Source organism: Talpa occidentalis, unplaced genomic scaffold (assembly GCF_014898055.3).
Source record: "Talpa occidentalis isolate TD23 unplaced genomic scaffold, MPIMG_talOcc4v2.1 talOcc4.12, whole genome shotgun sequence".
Lineage (NCBI taxonomy): Eukaryota > Metazoa > Chordata > Mammalia > Eulipotyphla > Talpidae > Talpa > Talpa occidentalis.
The window spans coordinates 10,269,989-10,286,544 of NW_023601212.1; the positions used below are offsets into that span (position 1 = coordinate 10,269,989).

General features: G+C 50.8%; 1 protein-coding gene across 1 annotated transcript in view; it reads left to right on the top strand.

Moving 5' to 3' along the window:
* Positions 1–1,961: 1,961 nt before the first annotated feature.
* VAV1 (vav guanine nucleotide exchange factor 1) overlaps positions 1,962–16,556 on the top strand; it is a 52,725-nt gene continuing 38,130 nt past the window's right edge. Inside the window, exon 1 of the mRNA XM_037505219.2 lies at positions 1,962–2,248. Coding sequence (XP_037361116.1) covers positions 2,045–2,248 — 204 coding nt within the window. The 5' untranslated portion in view covers positions 1,962–2,044. The remainder of the gene's footprint in view (positions 2,249–16,556) is intronic.

Here is a 16,556-nt window from a genome sequence, read left to right on the forward strand (position 1 = left end):
GGCCCTCGGTGGTTTCCCAGGCGGGAGGACGGAGTCGCGGGTTCGAGCCCCACTCCCGGAGATCGGCGCGTGAAAGGGGGGGTGTGTGGAGCAGCAGGAGGGCGCCAGGCCCCGCGTGCTGGGGGCTCAATAAAAACAGCAGTGTGCAAGCACTCTTGTGTCGGGTGCCTGCTGCGTGCCCTTCTACTCGCTCCATCTGCCTCAACGACTTTCGTTTTCACACAGGTGGGCCGCCCGACGGCCACAGCGCCCGTTTTCCAGAGGCAGCAACAGGCCCTGGACGGCTAAGCCACTTGGCCCAGGTGGCCGGCTTCTGAGTGGGCAGGCTGGAGGGTCCAGCCTTACCTTCCTGCTCCCTGCCCCTGCCACCACTGCCCCCGCCGACAGACGGAGAAATTGACTCACAGAGGACCAAGAATGGTGGAGGGTGAAATGTTTTGGTGCCAGTAGGATTTTAAAGCTGGGAATTTCCAGATTGGGCTTTCCCCGCGGTGTGGAAGACGCCAGGCTCAGGAGGGGCAGCTTACCTCGACCCCTTCCCGCCTAGGGTTGGCGCAGGGCGTCAGGGTGTGCTCAGTGCAGGGGTCTAGCGCTCCCTAGCGGCCACACCTCCTTGTGGGGTGCAGGGGCAGGGGAGACTGCTCACGGCTTGGTGGGGTAGAGGAGGGGAGACAGACCTCACAGACGAGGTGGTTTGAGGTAGTGATAAGGGCGACGAGGACAGCAAATGTTTGTTTGACGAATGAATTAACAAACCACGCTGAGTCTATAAGGAGAGAGTGGTGGGCATGGGGGGGTCATAAAAGGATGGATTTAGGGTAGATGTCAGAGAGAGAGCCAATAGAATTTTCATTTCTACACTCATTCAACAAATATTATGGAGCATGCGAAGTGCAGGGGTGAGAGGTGTCCAGGGGTGCAGTGAACATAAGAGAGAAATTTCCGAAGAGACAAGGATATAAGGAAATATCAGGTTTGTTGGGTAGTGATTAGGACTTAACGTCGGGAATAGGAAAGGATGTTGTGCAGTGGGGAAAATGGCTGTGATCTGCAGCGGGGGGCTTTGAGAAGGCTTTCTGAGAAGGTGAGTGAGCTGGAGGTGATGTTGCCCAAGGCAGAGGGCACTGGGAGAGCAAAGTGCTGCCCTTGCTGGCCCCTGTGCGGCACCACGCTGGTGTGTTGGAGGAACACCAAGAAGGGCAGGTGTGTGTGTGGGGGGGGCGGGGGGCAGAGGGTGAGGGGAAGGTGGAGTGGGCAAAGGCAGTGCGGTGGACAGGGGCAGGGCCTATATGGCCTGTGGTTGAAGGGAGGGCTTTTACCCCAGGGGGATGGCTGTGAGGAGAGGAGGAGCATCACATCTTGATTTGGGTGCTCCAGCTGCTTTGGGGAGGACAGACTGGAGGGGGTGAGGGTGGAAGCTGGCGGGGTGGGGGGTGGGCAAGGTGGAGGACATTGTCCTGGTGCAGGCTGGTGAAGATGGGGGCTGGGCTAGGCTAAGGTGGAGGCAGGTGGAGGCAGGTGGAGGTGTCCACATATGTTTCAGAGACGGCACTGTCAGGGGCGGGACTTGGATTCTCTGTGCAACCCTGAGGACGCAGGCCAGGGCCTGCCCCCTAAGGTGCTCCCAGACTTGAGAAGACAGGACCAGACACCCTCCAGCCAGCCCTGTGCTGTCGGGATTGGGGCAGAGAGAGAAAGGTTTGGGCGACAGGCCCAGGAAGAAAGGCGAGTCCAGGGGGCATTTGTGCTGGGTATTGCAGAGCGGGCGCTGTCAGGGGCGGGACCTGGAGGAGGCAGGAGGCCTCAGTGCACTTAGCCTGACTCCACCCGCAGCCACTGGTGAGGCCGGGTCCTGCATGGATGGGGCTGGGCTGTAGGTGCTCACCCCTCCTTCTTCCTCCCCCTCACTCCAGAGCTCCTCCTCCTCCACCCCCTCTCAGGGCAACAGTTACAGGCAAAGAAGAGGAAGTGGTAGCTAGCTAACCCCGCAGACAGCCATTGGTGGAGGCGCCGGGGTGCACGGGCTGGCTGGGAGGCAGTAGCCATGGAACTGTGGCGCCAGTGTACTCACTGGCTGATCCAGTGCCGGGTGCTGCCGCCCAGCCACCGGGTGACCTGGGATGGGGCACAGGTGTGTGAGCTGGCACAGGCCCTTCGGGATGGCGTCCTCCTGTGTCAGCTGCTCAACAACCTGCTACCCCATGCCATCAACCTGCGTGAGGTCAACCTGCGCCCCCAGATGTCTCAGGTGAGCTGCTGCGGGCTGGTGTGTGGATGTTGGGAAGTGGGCACCATGGCCTCTGGCTGGCAGCTTACAGAGGAGTGTGTTCCCTAGTCCAGGGCTGACTTGGGACATGTGGGGATGTGGGAGTGGTAGCTGGGGTGGTTCTGGGGTGGCTCCCTAACTGGCACCCTGAATGTGTTAATAGACTGAGTCTGCCCACTTCTAAGCTGAGAACTGGCAAACATGGGGTTAATGCTTCAAGCCCCAGGCTGACACTGCTGGGGTTCAAGCTCCCAGATGGGACCCTGAGGATATCTTGAGGGAGTGCCCAGGGACCCCTGGGATGCCTGAGGTTTTTAACTCCTTCGACCCCCACTCCCAGATTCTGGCTATGGGGGAGGGGCCTCCACCAACTTCTTCCCCCGACATGTGTCCTCCTGGGCCCTGGGCCCCTTCCTTCCCCTCACATCTTCTTCCCCTTGGCTTCCTGCCTGGGTCTGGGGCAGGGTAGCCCTGGAAGGGGCCTGTGGCCCAGACTCTGGTCTTCCTAGATCATCTGTTCCAGGGATGATGCTGGGGCAGGACCCCCAGCCCCTGAGCCTGGGTCTTGTGCTTTTGGAACCCAGAAATGCTGCTCTTCCCCTGCAGGGACTTCTGCAAGGAGTCCAAGGAGAGGCAGATTTGACTGTGACACCAGGCCCAGGAAATATATTCAAATCCTTATTTGAATATAGTTGGGGTGGGGGAGGTAACATGACTGGATCCTTTCTCTCTAGCACCTTCTCTGGTTCTCTGTGGCCTCCTGGGTGCTGGGTGGAAGTGGTGTATGCTTCTGTGGGGGCTGGGTATGTCTTGCTTGCCCTGGGGTCTGGGGGAACCTCTGCCATCAGGCCTCAGGCTCCACTCTGGGATGGAAGCCTGGTCATGGGCTGAGAGGGGGGTGTCTCTAGGAATGAGGGCGCTGCTGGGGCATTGTCTCCTTTCTGGTTGGAGGTGCCACGTGCAAATGGGGGAGGGGAAGCTCAGGGAGTGGGGTCTCTGGGGGGTGCTTCCTGGAGATAGGGGCATGGGTAGGCCAGGTAGTGGCCCAACCTCCTTAGCCCCGTCAGAGCCGCCCAAAAGAGGAGGATCCCTGGAAGCACCCTCCCTCGCCTGTGCCCAGCCCCCCACTGGCCACCCCAAAATTTGCCTATATTTGCCTGTCTCCTTCTGGCCTCCAGGACAGGGGGAAGTAGCTTTAGGATCTGTCAGACAGCAGCCTTGCAGGAAGTCAAGGTTTCCAGTAAGGTTTCGATAGCAGCTAATGGGAAACTGGTGAGACTCGAGGATGAACTTCCACCTCTGTGTGCGGAGCTGGTCTCAAGCTGATTCTCTGGTGAAGGGGGAGGGCATCACGTCTAAGAGGGAAGTTGCCCCCAGGGACATGTCCTGATTCTCTGTGCAACCCTGAGGACGCAGGCCAGGGCCTGCCCCCTAAGGTGCTCCCAGACTTGAGAAGACAGGACCAGACACCCGCCAGCCAGCCCTGTGCTGTCAGGATTGGGGCAGAGAGAGAAAGGTTTGGGCGACAGGCCCAGGAAGAAAGGCGAGTGCAGGGGGCATTTGTGCTGGGTATTGCAGAGAGGGCCTGCAGGAGCTTTCTGCTTGTTCTGGCTTCGTGCACTCAGGGGTGTCAGGCCCGAGACCCGGCAGTGGTGTTCCCTGATCCTGCCCATCGGAGAGCTCTATTTCCTGTGCCACCCGTTCTCCCTCCCTTCAGAGCCTGGCCCCCTGTCCAGGTGACGGGGGGATGTGTGCGTGCAGCGGAAAGGTGGCCACAGTAAGCCAGAGGAAGGGGCCACAGAACAAGCTCTCTAGGTTTGCTTGTTCCTGTCTGACAACAGATTTAAGCCAGAGCCAGGGACGGCCCAAGGGTGTGGACAGGAGGAGAGGAGAGGCAGGCACTCCTGGTGGGGGCGGCGTAAACAACGGCGTGGAGGCTGGAATCAGGGTGCTTCCCAGTCTTTCTCATTTCTTCTTCGTAGTTCCTATGGTTTTGCTCAGTTGTTCCAGGGTAGAGGGTGGGAAGAGCGTATTAACACCCCTTCCCCTGCCCTCCCGCTCTCCCGCCCATCCACCCATTTATCTGTCTATCTCCCTCCTTCTGTCCTTCTCCCTTCCTTCCGTCCTTCCTTCCTTCCACCCATCCACGCGTCCATCCGTCCACCCACCCACCTCTCCAAATCATCCATCCATCCATCCATCCGTCCACACACCCATTCACCCACCCCCGGCTACAAGACATGCCCACCGTGCTCTTGGTACCGAGACCGTCGGAATCAGTCACACAGAGAAGCCTGCAATCTAGCGGGGAGACCAGCAATGAGCAAAGAAGGAAACGCACCCATTGCCAGGAGGTGACGCATGCTCAGAAGAAACAGAGCAGAACAGGAGATGCCAGGGTGTGGTGGCTGCGGATTTGAAGAGGGTCTGGGAGGCATCACCGACAAGGTGATATTTGAGGAACGACCTGGAGAAAGCGAGGGAATGAGCCATGCCAACCTGGGGAAAACTCTTCAGGCACAGGGCATTGCCAGGGCAAAGGCCTGAGCTGGGCGTGGGATTCAGGATCAGGGAACACCACTGCCGGGTCTCGGGCCTGACACCCCTGAGTGCACGAAGCCAGAACAAGCAGAAAGCTCCTGCAGGCCCTCTCTGCAATACCCAGCACAAATGCCCCCTGCACTCGCCTTTCTTCCTGGGCCTGTCGCCCAAACCTTTCTCTCTCTGCCCCAATCCTGACAGCACAGGGCTGGCTGGCGGGTGTCTGGTCCTGTCTTCTCAAGTCTGGGAGCACCTTAGGGGGCAGGCCCCGGCCTGCGTCCTCAGGGTTGCACAGAGAATCGCCGTGCCCACATAGGCTACCACTCAGAGTGGTATGTTGCCTGGCTGTGGGAATGGGTCAGGAGGGAGGTCAGATTGAGTGGCCCTCCAAACTGGATGGATCTTCTGAGATCTGAGGCCCAGAGAGGACAATACCATTTTAGGTAAACAGTCACCCCAACTCTCCTCTGCTGCTGACCTGGAGTCCAAATTCTAGGTTGCAAGTTGAAGCTTCAAAGCCAAGGGAGTGGAGAGGAAGAGATGAATGTGACAGTCATTGTGGCAAAGATACACTAGGACATGGGCGCTGATTAGACGTGGCATAGGGAGGGGTGCTGGGGCCAAGATGATGCCAAGGTCGCCAGCCCCAGTGTACTTGGTGCTGCTGGTTGTGGCAGGGAAGGGACAGGGCAGCAAAGTCAGGACGGGGTGCCGTGTGTGGGAGTGGTCTTTTGGAGGACCTGGATGTGGGTTCAAATCCCATTTCTACCATTTTCTGGCTTCCTGAGCCTCAGTTTCCCCATGTGTGATTCTGGATAAAAAAAAACACACCTTTTTTGAGAGGACTGTTAGGATATTTCACCACTGCTTGGTATGATGTCAGACACAGATAAACTCATTATAATGTCTCTTTAAAGGGAAAAACTGTTTTTTTTTTTGTTTGTTTTAAGGAAGGATGTGGGGTAGTGGGGTTGGGCTCCGTAACACAGCAGGTTGGAGCGTGCGTTAGAGTAGCAGTTCTCAACAGAACTGATTTTGCCCCCCAAGGACATTTGGCGATGTCTGGAGACATTTCTGAGTGTCCCTGGGAGACACAGGGAGGAGCGAGGCCAGCAATGCTGCTTAGCACCCGGCGCCCACACAGCAGGGAATCATCGCCCCGATGAACAGAGCTGAGGTTGTGCTAGTGGACAGAACCTGGTGAAATCCTTAAAATAGTTTAACCTTTTGGTTAAATAATATATTTGTGTGGTTCAAATATGAAAACACATAAAAAGGTGCATAGAAAATATTGAACGTCTAGTCCTGTCCCTCAAATGTCCAGTTTCTACCTTCTCTCCTAAGTAATGCCTTTTTTAAAAAACGTTGACTGTATATCCTTCCAGAATTTCTTTAAGCAAGCGTAAGCAAATGGGAATTTAGGTTCTTATTTGTTACACTTGTCCCCTAATGGGGAAGATGGCACACGCCAACCAGTATTTTATATTCTGCTTTAATCATTGTCTCAGGAATCTTTCCAGATCAATACAGAGATTGTGCTCATTCTTGTAAAGAAATGGCTATGTGACACTCTACTTGTTAAACAAACTACTATCGTGCTAGGGACCAGCAAATTACAAACTGCAGAGTCGAATCTGGACCACAGTGTGTTTTAATAAATAAAGTTTTATTGGTACATGGTCACACCCATTCATTTATGTATAGCCCTTGGCTGCCTTTCAGCTACTTCTACTGGGCTGAAGAGCTGCCACAGAGACTGTCCTTCAGTCCTTTGTAGAAAAATTTTTCTAATCCTTGGTCTAAACATTTTCTATACAGTGACTTGTTTAACCTCCATAATAACCTCTGAGGTAGATTGTAGCTTTATCCTCTTTTTAGGTATGGGGAAACTGAGGCACAGAGAAGTTAAGTAACTTGTCCCAGAGCACCCAACTGGAAAGTAGCAGAGTCAGGGGATTAAACCTGGGCATCCTGGTCCCAAGGTCCTTACTCTTAAATACTCTCAACCACCCATAATCCATGGCAGGAGTGGGCCATCATTTGTTACCATCCCCTCTATTGATTGCACCAGATAAGCATGCTGTAATCAGTAATTTTGTCCATTAATCATTTTTCAGCTTCTCACTGTGTGATGTTGGGCATGTCATTAACATCTCTGTGCTTCAATTTTCTCATCTGTAAAATGGGAATTAAAAAATCCCTATCTGAAAGCAAGTGCTGGACAAACAAGTTACTCTAAAGAACTTACAAAAGTACCTGGCAACATATAAATATTATTAATGCTGCCATAAACTTGAGCAATTATATCCATGGATAAATTCTGAGAGGGGTTTGCTTGCTCAAAACATATGAGCCTGTGTTTTTGATAGATAATGCCAAGTTGTTCTCCCTATAGGATTGTTCACATATTAATTATTCCAATTTTTTACCACTAGCAATAGATGAGAGTGCTTGTTCTCCATCATCTTGCCAACAGACTGTTTTGTTGTAAAGTTTTTGGAGTTTTTCCAACCTGATGGGAAATAAATGGAATTCATTGTGGATCAATTTACATCTCTCTTATTATAAGTGAGATTGAGCTCTTTTTCTGTTTTTGAGAGTTATTTATATTTTCTCTGTGTGAAATAATATTTGTTCATATCATTTGCCCATTATTTTTTTCTTTCAAGGGCAATTGACCTTTTTTTTGTTATTGATTTTTAAACACTCTTTATATATTAGGCTGGTTTGAATTTCAAGTCAGGCATTAGTTTTGTGATCTTGGAGAAAAATAAATTTCTTGAGCTATTTCATCTCTGGCGATTTTACCTATAAAATGGGAATGTAGACAGTATCATTATGTCAGGATTGTATGTGAATTAAACAAGATCAAATGTGTTAAGGTAAGTTAAATTACTATCTTGATGATTGACACATAGTAAGTGATATAAATTATTGGAAATCTTTCTTTTTGTTAACTTGGTCCAAGTTGTTTATAGGATATGATGTAAGTCCCCGTATGTAATAGCTGCTGTAACAGGGAGAGTTTGCTAATTGATCCCTGACTTACAAGGTGTATGATTGCTTACTTAGTTTTGGTTCGTGGTGCTTGGTTGGTGGTGGGTCATGGCTTGCCTGGTATTAACCTTTTCTATGCTAGTTTCTAATTATGTGACTTTGGCCAAGTATGTAGTCTTTCTCACCTTTGATTTTCTCATTTATCAAATGGAGAAGTGATGGTGATGATGATAGTGATAGTAGCATCCACTTGTAGACATTTTTTAGTGTGAGGCTCTGCATTTGGGTGATGGAGAATTTCATGATGAATGAGACATAGATCCTCATACAACTCATGGAAAGAAATGAGGAAATAGGCAGTTATGACAGAAGAACATTCAACAATGGGTGGGTAGAGCCCAGGGCATTGTGGGAGCCGAGAGTAGGGACAAGCAATCAGTGTAGGCTTCCTGGAGGAGGTGACAAGCCTAGGGAGTATGTGAGGTTGGAGGCATATTTGAGGAAGCAAAAGAAGTTTTTGTCTTCCTCACTGACATGAGTCCTACCAGGATGTGAGAAGGACCCAAGGGTGTTTTTGGTGAGCATGGCTGGAGTTCTAAAGATCTCATCACATTGCAGAGATGGACTTGTCCCTCTTTGTTATCGGGGAGGCTGTACTGAGATCTGAGTTTTAGGAGAAACTTGGGAGTGAGGTCCCATGGGGAACAGTATAAGAAATAAGGGATGTTTAGTTGGAGAACTGAACATTTCAGTTGAGGAAATTCTGAACTAAGTGTGTAGAAGTTTCAACCAAGAGTGACAGAAAACCCAACTGAAACTGGCTTAGTCAAAAATAATATTTGTTAGCTCCCATAACTGAAAAACATAGGATAACATGCCTTTGGGTCCTGCTCGATCCAGACAATATTTTAGGGCCCTTACCTCATTTTTCAACTCTGCTTTCTTCTGGCTGTTTCCCTCCATGCTTAGTTATCTTTTCTCCTAATGGAGGCAGACAAAGGTGCCCCGCTGTTCCAGTTTTTATATTCCCACAATGCTGTGTCCAATGGAAAATTTAATGGCCTCTCAACCCAGAATCTATCTTTGTTGGACATGCATTTTTGCAGGGATCACATGTCAATCCTGAAACAATTACTGCCTGGAGAAGAGGATGCTGGATTGGCCAGGTGTAGATCACATGGCCAGATGTAGATCACATGCCCTTTCTCATGTTGGGAGTGAAGTTTATTGAGGTGGGGCAGGTGGGGGAAGGGAGGAGGGTTCTACAGGGGAAACTGAGGGACTGTTGCTAGAAGGCTGGACAGAGGTCATCTCTTGCCATCTGGGGCCACATCATTCTGTCTGGGGGCGTGCAAAGTAGGATATTAGGTTGCATCCCTGACCTCTACTCACCCAGTGCCACTAGCCCTCTTCCCCCAGAGTTGCGACAACAAAATGTCCCCAGACATTGCCAAATGTCCCCTGGGGTGGGGACATTGCCCGAGAGAACCACTTTTTAGGAAGGAGTGAGCTTCCTGTCTTGGGATCTACTTAGACCGTGTAGGGTCGTTTCACTGCACTCAAGGAAAAATGAGCCCTCGCTAGGGACAGTGAGGAAGAGTTTGAGAGTTTCTCAGCCATAGAAAAATCATTTCTAATGATCAGCAACAGGCACCCGCGGACTGCTGGAGTTATGGGAAAGAAGACAACAGTTATTGTCCACTCTCCTGAATTCATGACCGTGTGTGTGTGTGTGTGTGTGTATGTGTGTGTGTGTGTGTGTGTGTGTGTGTGTGTAGGTGGGGAAGGGAAGGCAAAGTATTTCTCCTGTGACTGCTGTAACAAAGTAACACAAACTGGGTGGCTTAAAACAAGAGAAATAAGATGCAGCATAGTCTCCAGGCTGAGTTGGGAAATGAAGGTATGGGGAGGGCAGTGCTTGATCTGGAGGCTTTAGGGGAGAATCAAGGTTTTGCCTCTTTCAGCTTCTGGCAGCTCCAGGCATCCCTGGTGGTCACTGCGTCCCTCCACCTTCCCTTGGCTATTTCCTGCCCGCATGGCTCCTCCGCGGGACTCTTACAGGGAAACTTGTCACTGGACTTTGGGCCAGTCCAGGTCACACAGGAGGATCTCATTTCACGATCCTTAACTTACATCTTGCAAAGTCCCTTTTTTGAATAACATCACATTCACAGTTTCCAGGGATTTGATGTGAATATATCTTTTGTGGAGGCTACCACTCAACCCATTACAGACAGCAAGCAGGCTACTTGCCAGAACATTATAATAAATGCTGCAGACGAATTAAACCAGAGGTCAAGATGGAGGAAAAAAAAGGGATATGTTTTCTGGAGGGTGGTCAAGGAAAACAGTCAAAGGATGAGGAGTTACTCAGGGAAGAATGCACAGGGAGAGCAAAGGCTGTGCGAAGGCCCTGTGGTGGGAGGCTGTGGAGGACGGCTCTGTTGGAGGGAGGTGAGTGAGCAAAGGGAGCGTGGTGGCAAATGAGACTTGGGAGGAAAGCATTTCACTTGAGCGCCTGTGGGGACATACAATTTAAATGTGGTGGGAAGTCTTTGGAGGGTTGAAGCAGATAGGTGACTTGAAGTCATCCTCCTGGCTGCTATGTGGACACTGGTCTATAAGGGCAACCGAGGTAGCAGCGAGGCCTCCTGAGAGGGGGGCGTTGGTGGAGGCCCAGCGAGAAGTGGTAGAGGCCTGGACTTAGACCAGGAAAAGCAGATCCAGCTCAAGTTTTGGTGGTTGAACTGACCAGGCTTGCAGACAGTTGGGGAGGTGCGAGGTGAATGAAAAGCAGAAAGGTCGTGTCTAGGTTTGTAGTTTAGTGGCCTGTGTGGGTGGGGGTGTTATTTGCTAAGATGGGAAGGTTGTGGGGAGGAACAGGTTTTGGGGAGCTCGGATTGGGCTGTGTAAAACCAGAGACAGAAGGCAGCACAGCATAATGGTTAGCATAGCAGTTCTTCACCGGGGTGGGAGGACATTTGGCAATGCCTGGTCTGGTTTTAGTCAATACTGCTAGAGAGAGTGGTGTGCTATTGGCAGCTTGTGGGTGGAGACCAGGTTTTCTCTAAATGTCTTATGCTCTGAAGAGCCATCCTAACATCAGTGGAACCAAAGCAAAGAGACCCTGTTTGAGGGGCCTGGGCTCCGGCTGCGTGGGGGTCTGTCTGAATTCTAATCCTGGCTGTAGGATCTTGGGCAAGTTACTGAACCGCTGTGTGACTCAGTTTCCCCATCTTTCAAGTCAAGGCAACCAGAGTCCCTACCTTCGTGGGCTCTTGAGTAATAAGCCGTGAAGCACGAAGGGCCGCATGCATTACCCGTCAACCCTTGGGAAATGCATCCATGCAGTAGATAAGCTAATTTTAGGAGGGAGGAGGGAGAAGAAAGGGGGTCTGAGGGTTGAACCCTAGAATGCAGCAGCATAGAGAGGCTGGCAAGAAGAGGAAGCAGCAGCAGCAGGAGCAGCAGCCGCCGCCGCAGCAAAAAAGTAAGAAAAAGAGACTTCACTGCCTGACAGAGAGACAGCCAGAAGCAAGTAATGTGAAGAGGCCAAAAGAGGAAAATGTATCCGCATCGATGTGTCGCTGCTTTGAAAGGAGCTTTAAGAAGTGGACCCTCCATTTCAGATTCAGAAAGTATCATAGAGAACAAGAGTTGGGCCCCATTTACTGAGCACTTACTATGTGCCAGTCTTGTTCTGAGTACTTTATGCCTTACAACCCATTTGATTTTCACAAGTGGGGAATGTACTTTATGTCTTAGTGATCTGTTACTGTAAAACCACCCCAAACCTAGCGATGTAAGGTGGCTATTTTATAGCTCTTGTCGATTCTGTGAGTCAAGAGCAGCTGGGGTGCGGTGAGGATGGTTTGTCAGCGCTGTGATAAGAAGCCTTGGCTTTGCGGGGGCTGGAATCATCTAGAGGACTTTTCACTCGCCTGGCAGTGCACCCAGTGGGGACTGTGGACTGGGGCTCTGACACGGAGCCTCAAGGTGTCACTTGGGCTTTTTCGCAGTCAGTCCACTGGTTTTTGAGAAGTGTGGTGAGAGAACAAGATTTCCTTAAGAGACCAAGGGGTGGATCTACTCAGACCATGTGGTGTCATTTCGCTGCATTCTTAGTGACATGCAAGTCACGAAGATACCCAGATTCCAGGGACTCAGTCCTACTGCTTAATGGGCTGTGACAAGTCACACAGCAGAAGCGCATGCAGGGTGGGCGGCCTTTGGTGGCCATCTTTGGAAATCACAGTGGTGGAAACTCAGACAGTTTAAATTGCCTAAGGTTACGTAGTGAACAGTTAGCCCTGCTGGGGTTTGAACCCCAGCTTATGAACCTGTGATCGTAAACACTATATGAATGTTGCCTCCTTTTTTGGGGGGCAAGGGGACATATGAATCTTTGAAGTGGTTAAGGAGGTAATCTTGGGTTCAGATTCCTGTTTCTGCAGGTCAAGATTCCAGCCAGAAAGCAGAAATCACTGTAGGTCTTTCAGAGAGAATTTAACTCAGGGAATTGGCTAATGGATGATGAAGTTGCTGAGAAGACAATGGGGGATACTAGGGTATTGTCTGGAGTGGAGAGACAAGGAGGAGGTACTATGACGAGGACCTAGTGGCCAAGGGCCATTTAGTGGGAGCAAGACCCCTGGGCTAATGCTATTTTCAGGGAGCTGAGAGCACAGAGGAGATATAGTTATTGCTGGAGAGGCAGAGCAAGAACAGGGGAAATACCTTGGTTTCTCTCCTCTTCCTGCCCTCTGATCTCATGTCTGGGCCTCCCATTGGCTGAATCTGCCTGTGCCAAGTTGCAAAGGAGTCTGGGAAGTTCAGTTCTCTCCAATATAGAGCAAAGCAAAGGAAGAGCCGGTATGGGATGAATCCGAGAGCAAGGAGACTACAGACCCTCGTAGAAGTGAAACAGATGACTTCTTCTTTGAACTCAGTGTGTTATCTCAATTAACAGGAACTGCTGTCACAGCTATTTGTCTGAGAATTGATGATGTGCAATGGTTTTATATTCTTCACAAGGTTTTCCTTAGCTCTGAGGGTCCTGTGGTTTTGGAGGTTAGCCCACGCTTAGATCAAGCCCAGATCGCCTTCCCTGGGACTCCGATCATCATAGGCCACCAGCACACAGCTAATCAGCCTTCCTCAGACAGACCCTCAGAGATCTGGAAACTGAGATTATGTCCCTGGGTTTCCTCTAGTCACCTCTAGTACCGGCCAAACACGTGCAACCCCTTTGTGAGTTTCTATAACTCCACTTTGGGGTGGCTGTTTGTGCCTATGTATCCTGGGGGACTCATAATGACCCCCGGATGGGTGCAGCATCTGAGCACCCCAAGAGATGCAATCTGCGATTGTGTATGGGGCAGGAGGAGCTGGGAAAAATGCTTCAAAAGGCATCTGTCATTTATGCTGGTCTCTCAGGGGCTCAGAGGATGTGGCAGGACCGTGGGACACTTGAGTGAGAACAGCTCCCCCATTTTGATGACAGGATGCTGATTCTGTTAAATTGGCACCTCATACCACTCTGCCTTCACTCCCTCCACAGCCCTTTCTCTTTCTGCTCCAGCCACTTGGCCTTGAACTCCCTACTCAAATGCCCCAGGCAGGGCCAGGCTGTTCCCTCTGCCTGGAATGCTTTCCCCCCAGATGCCCATCTGGATCAGTCCCTCATCTTCTTCAATCCCTTATTCAAATTGCATTCTCTCAACCAGGCTTCTCAGGCATCCATATTTAAAACTACACCCCATCTGGGCATAACCCATGTCCTTTTCCTACCTACCTGTCCCCCTTAAAACTTACCACCTTCTGATAATCTATGTTCATATCCACACAACACATTTGTTGTTTGTCTCCTAGAATGTCAGCCTCTCTAGGTCAGGGAGAGTTCACAGTTGTATACCCAGCAACTGGAATATAGCAGATGCTCAATAAATATTTATTGAATCGATAAAGGGGTAGTTGAAGGAGTAGCGTCTCCTCATTGGCTGTTCCTTCTGCTTAGAACACCCTCCCTCCATTAAGTACAATTTATGTGGACAGGAAGAGCACACATTTGCCCTTCTTCAGTACGTTTTATCAAGAGTAGGAACAAAAATGTGAGAGGAGTGTTTTGTAGTGTTGACCAATGGTGGCTTACATTATTTCCTTCTTTTTCACCTTCCCACTCCCTGTCCTAGTTTTTATAGGAAAGACACAGTAAGGTTAACTAGTACCACTGTGGCTTAACCTGTCCCCCCCCCCTCCCCGGCTGCCCCCAGCTATATCACCATTCAAAAAATGACATAGTTAAAGATACAGGATTTGGTAAGCTTTGACAGGTGTGTGAAGCCTGCCCTGAATCAGGAGAGGAAATATATTTGTCACCCCCCCCAAATATTTCTTCCTACCCTTTGGTAATTCTGCTGTCCTAACCCTCTCAGTCCTCAGCTCCTGCCCCTGGGCAACCACCTACCTTCTTTCAGTCACTACAGCTTCATTTGCATTGCAAGCTCACTACAGCTCCATTTGCATTGCCTGGCGTTTGCTATAAATGAGATGTACCCCTTTTTTTCCTCCCCCATCTGGTTCTTTCATTCGGCATAATTCTTTTTTTGATTCCTCATATTGTTACATGTATCAGCCCCATTCCTGATTACAGTTGAGTAGTATGCCATTGTATGTGCATGCTAGTTTGGTTATGCACCCCGTTGATGGACATTTGGGTTGTTTTCGGTTTGGGCTGTTACAGATAAAGCTGCTGTTAACCTCTGTGTGCATCTGTCCACATGACCATTTGCTTTCATTTCTCTTGGCTGAACACCTGGGGATTGAATAGATTCTATGGTGTATATTTAACTTTTTCAGAAACTGCCAAGCCGTATTCCAAAGTGGTTGCACCATCCGACATCCCCTTTTGACAGCAAACGAGAGTTGCTGGGGATGTTTCTCTTTGCTTCACTATCTCTTGGTTCCTGATTTTGTCACAACCCTTTTCCATTTACCCAGATCCCACACTCTGTTTTCTAGAACGCTCACCACAGTTGTAATTGGCCAATTATTGGAGTTTTATTTGTTATGTGTTTCGTGTTTATCTCCCTGCTGGGCTGTAAGCTCTGGGCGGGGGGTGGGTGGGGAGAAGGGAGCAGGGTTCTCTCTGTGTTGCCACCACCAGGTTCCAGGGCTTGGTGTGCAGTAGGCACTCAAAATGTGCTTGCTGGACAAATGTACAACTCTGCCTGGTGGGTTTGGTACTAGAATGGAAATTAAACTTCCCCAAAGTGAAGATGGAGAAGCTGAGACACTAGATGGTGGCGTGACCAATCCAAGGTCCCTTAGCTTGCAGCAGCTGGGCTGGGAGATGAACCGTCTGTGTGAGCCCCCTCAACTGGCCCTGAGATGTGGAGTATGTGCTGGAGGAGTTGGTGAGGAGAGAGAAGAAAGAGAGGATGGCACAAGGAGGGTTTTGAAAACCAGGGTGAGGAATTTAGGCTCAGTATTCTGCTTCCAGGCTTCAAAAAGGGTGCATGGTGAGTGCGCTCTCTGGTCTGCAAGGTTGAGTCGTGCACACCTAGAGTAAGGGGCTGTTCAAATGAAAGCAGAAGCCCTCCCTCTCTCTGTCTCCCCGACAAGCACTGGTAACAGGCATTTCCTGTTTCCGGCAGACTCCCTGGGGCTAGGGTGGGGGTGGGGGTTGTGCTGTGGTTGTGCTCTGCTCTGAGTCCCCTGATCTCCTGTCCCAGCCACCAAAAGGGGCCTCTGACCCTGCACCCTGATTCCCTGAAGGAGGGTGCTGAATTTGCAACCTTTCCCACTCTTTCTTCATCTTGGGCAGGCTGTGCTGGTGAGGACCCGCAGGCAAAAGGGAAGTATCTGGGTGCTGATTTGCATGAAGGCAAGGTGCCAGCTCAACTCTGATGTTTTGGTGGAAAGAGGAGGGGAGCTGGGGGTTGCCCCCTACCTGGGAGGAAATGTTCTCACACACCCCACCCACATTTATTAAAGGGCCCTCCCGCTTTTTGTCACCTTCACCCAGGTTCGAGGTACCGGGAAGTCCTTCTGGTGGTCTAACCTCAGTCACTTCTACTGTCTGAGGGAGCCCCATGCTCTAGCTGGCCTCCCCACCAGCCCAGAGGCCTGATGAGTCATACCCTCTTTCCCCCTTTGAGGTCTCACGTGACTGGGGAGAAGCCATCGCAAGGCTCAGCTGATCTCCTTGAGGTCAGGAAGGAACTTCCTTGGGCCGACCACCGTGCCATCTGTTCTGCTGTCCGTGCTGACCTGCAAGCTGTCTGGAGTCACCCCATGACTCTGCAAAGGCTGCTGGGCTAGAGAGTCGTGCTTGTGGTTCCCATCTCCTGTTGGGCCCTTGTTATGTCGCCTACTATGTGGTACAATGAAGGAGGCAGCCTAGTGTGGTTCAAAGAGATGGATGGGGTGGTGCAGTGGTTATGGCCTGGCATCTGGCACCCCGTTCCTGTGTGGCTGGGAGCAGGTGACGCCCCCACTCTGAGTCTCAAGTTGTCCCATCTGTCAAATAGTGGTTAGTGAATTAATCAAGCCACCAACTTTTATTGAGCACCTACTATGTGCAACAAACAAAATATATGGAGTTCTGCCCTGGTAGAGCTGGTGTCCTTGATACCGGAATTGTCAGGCCTAGTCTCCCAGCCAGGAACGGATCCCAGGCTGCAGGGGCAGCGCTGAGCCCCAGCCGCTAGACCCCCCACGGGTTGGTGTCTCACGAAGCCGCAGCAGGAAC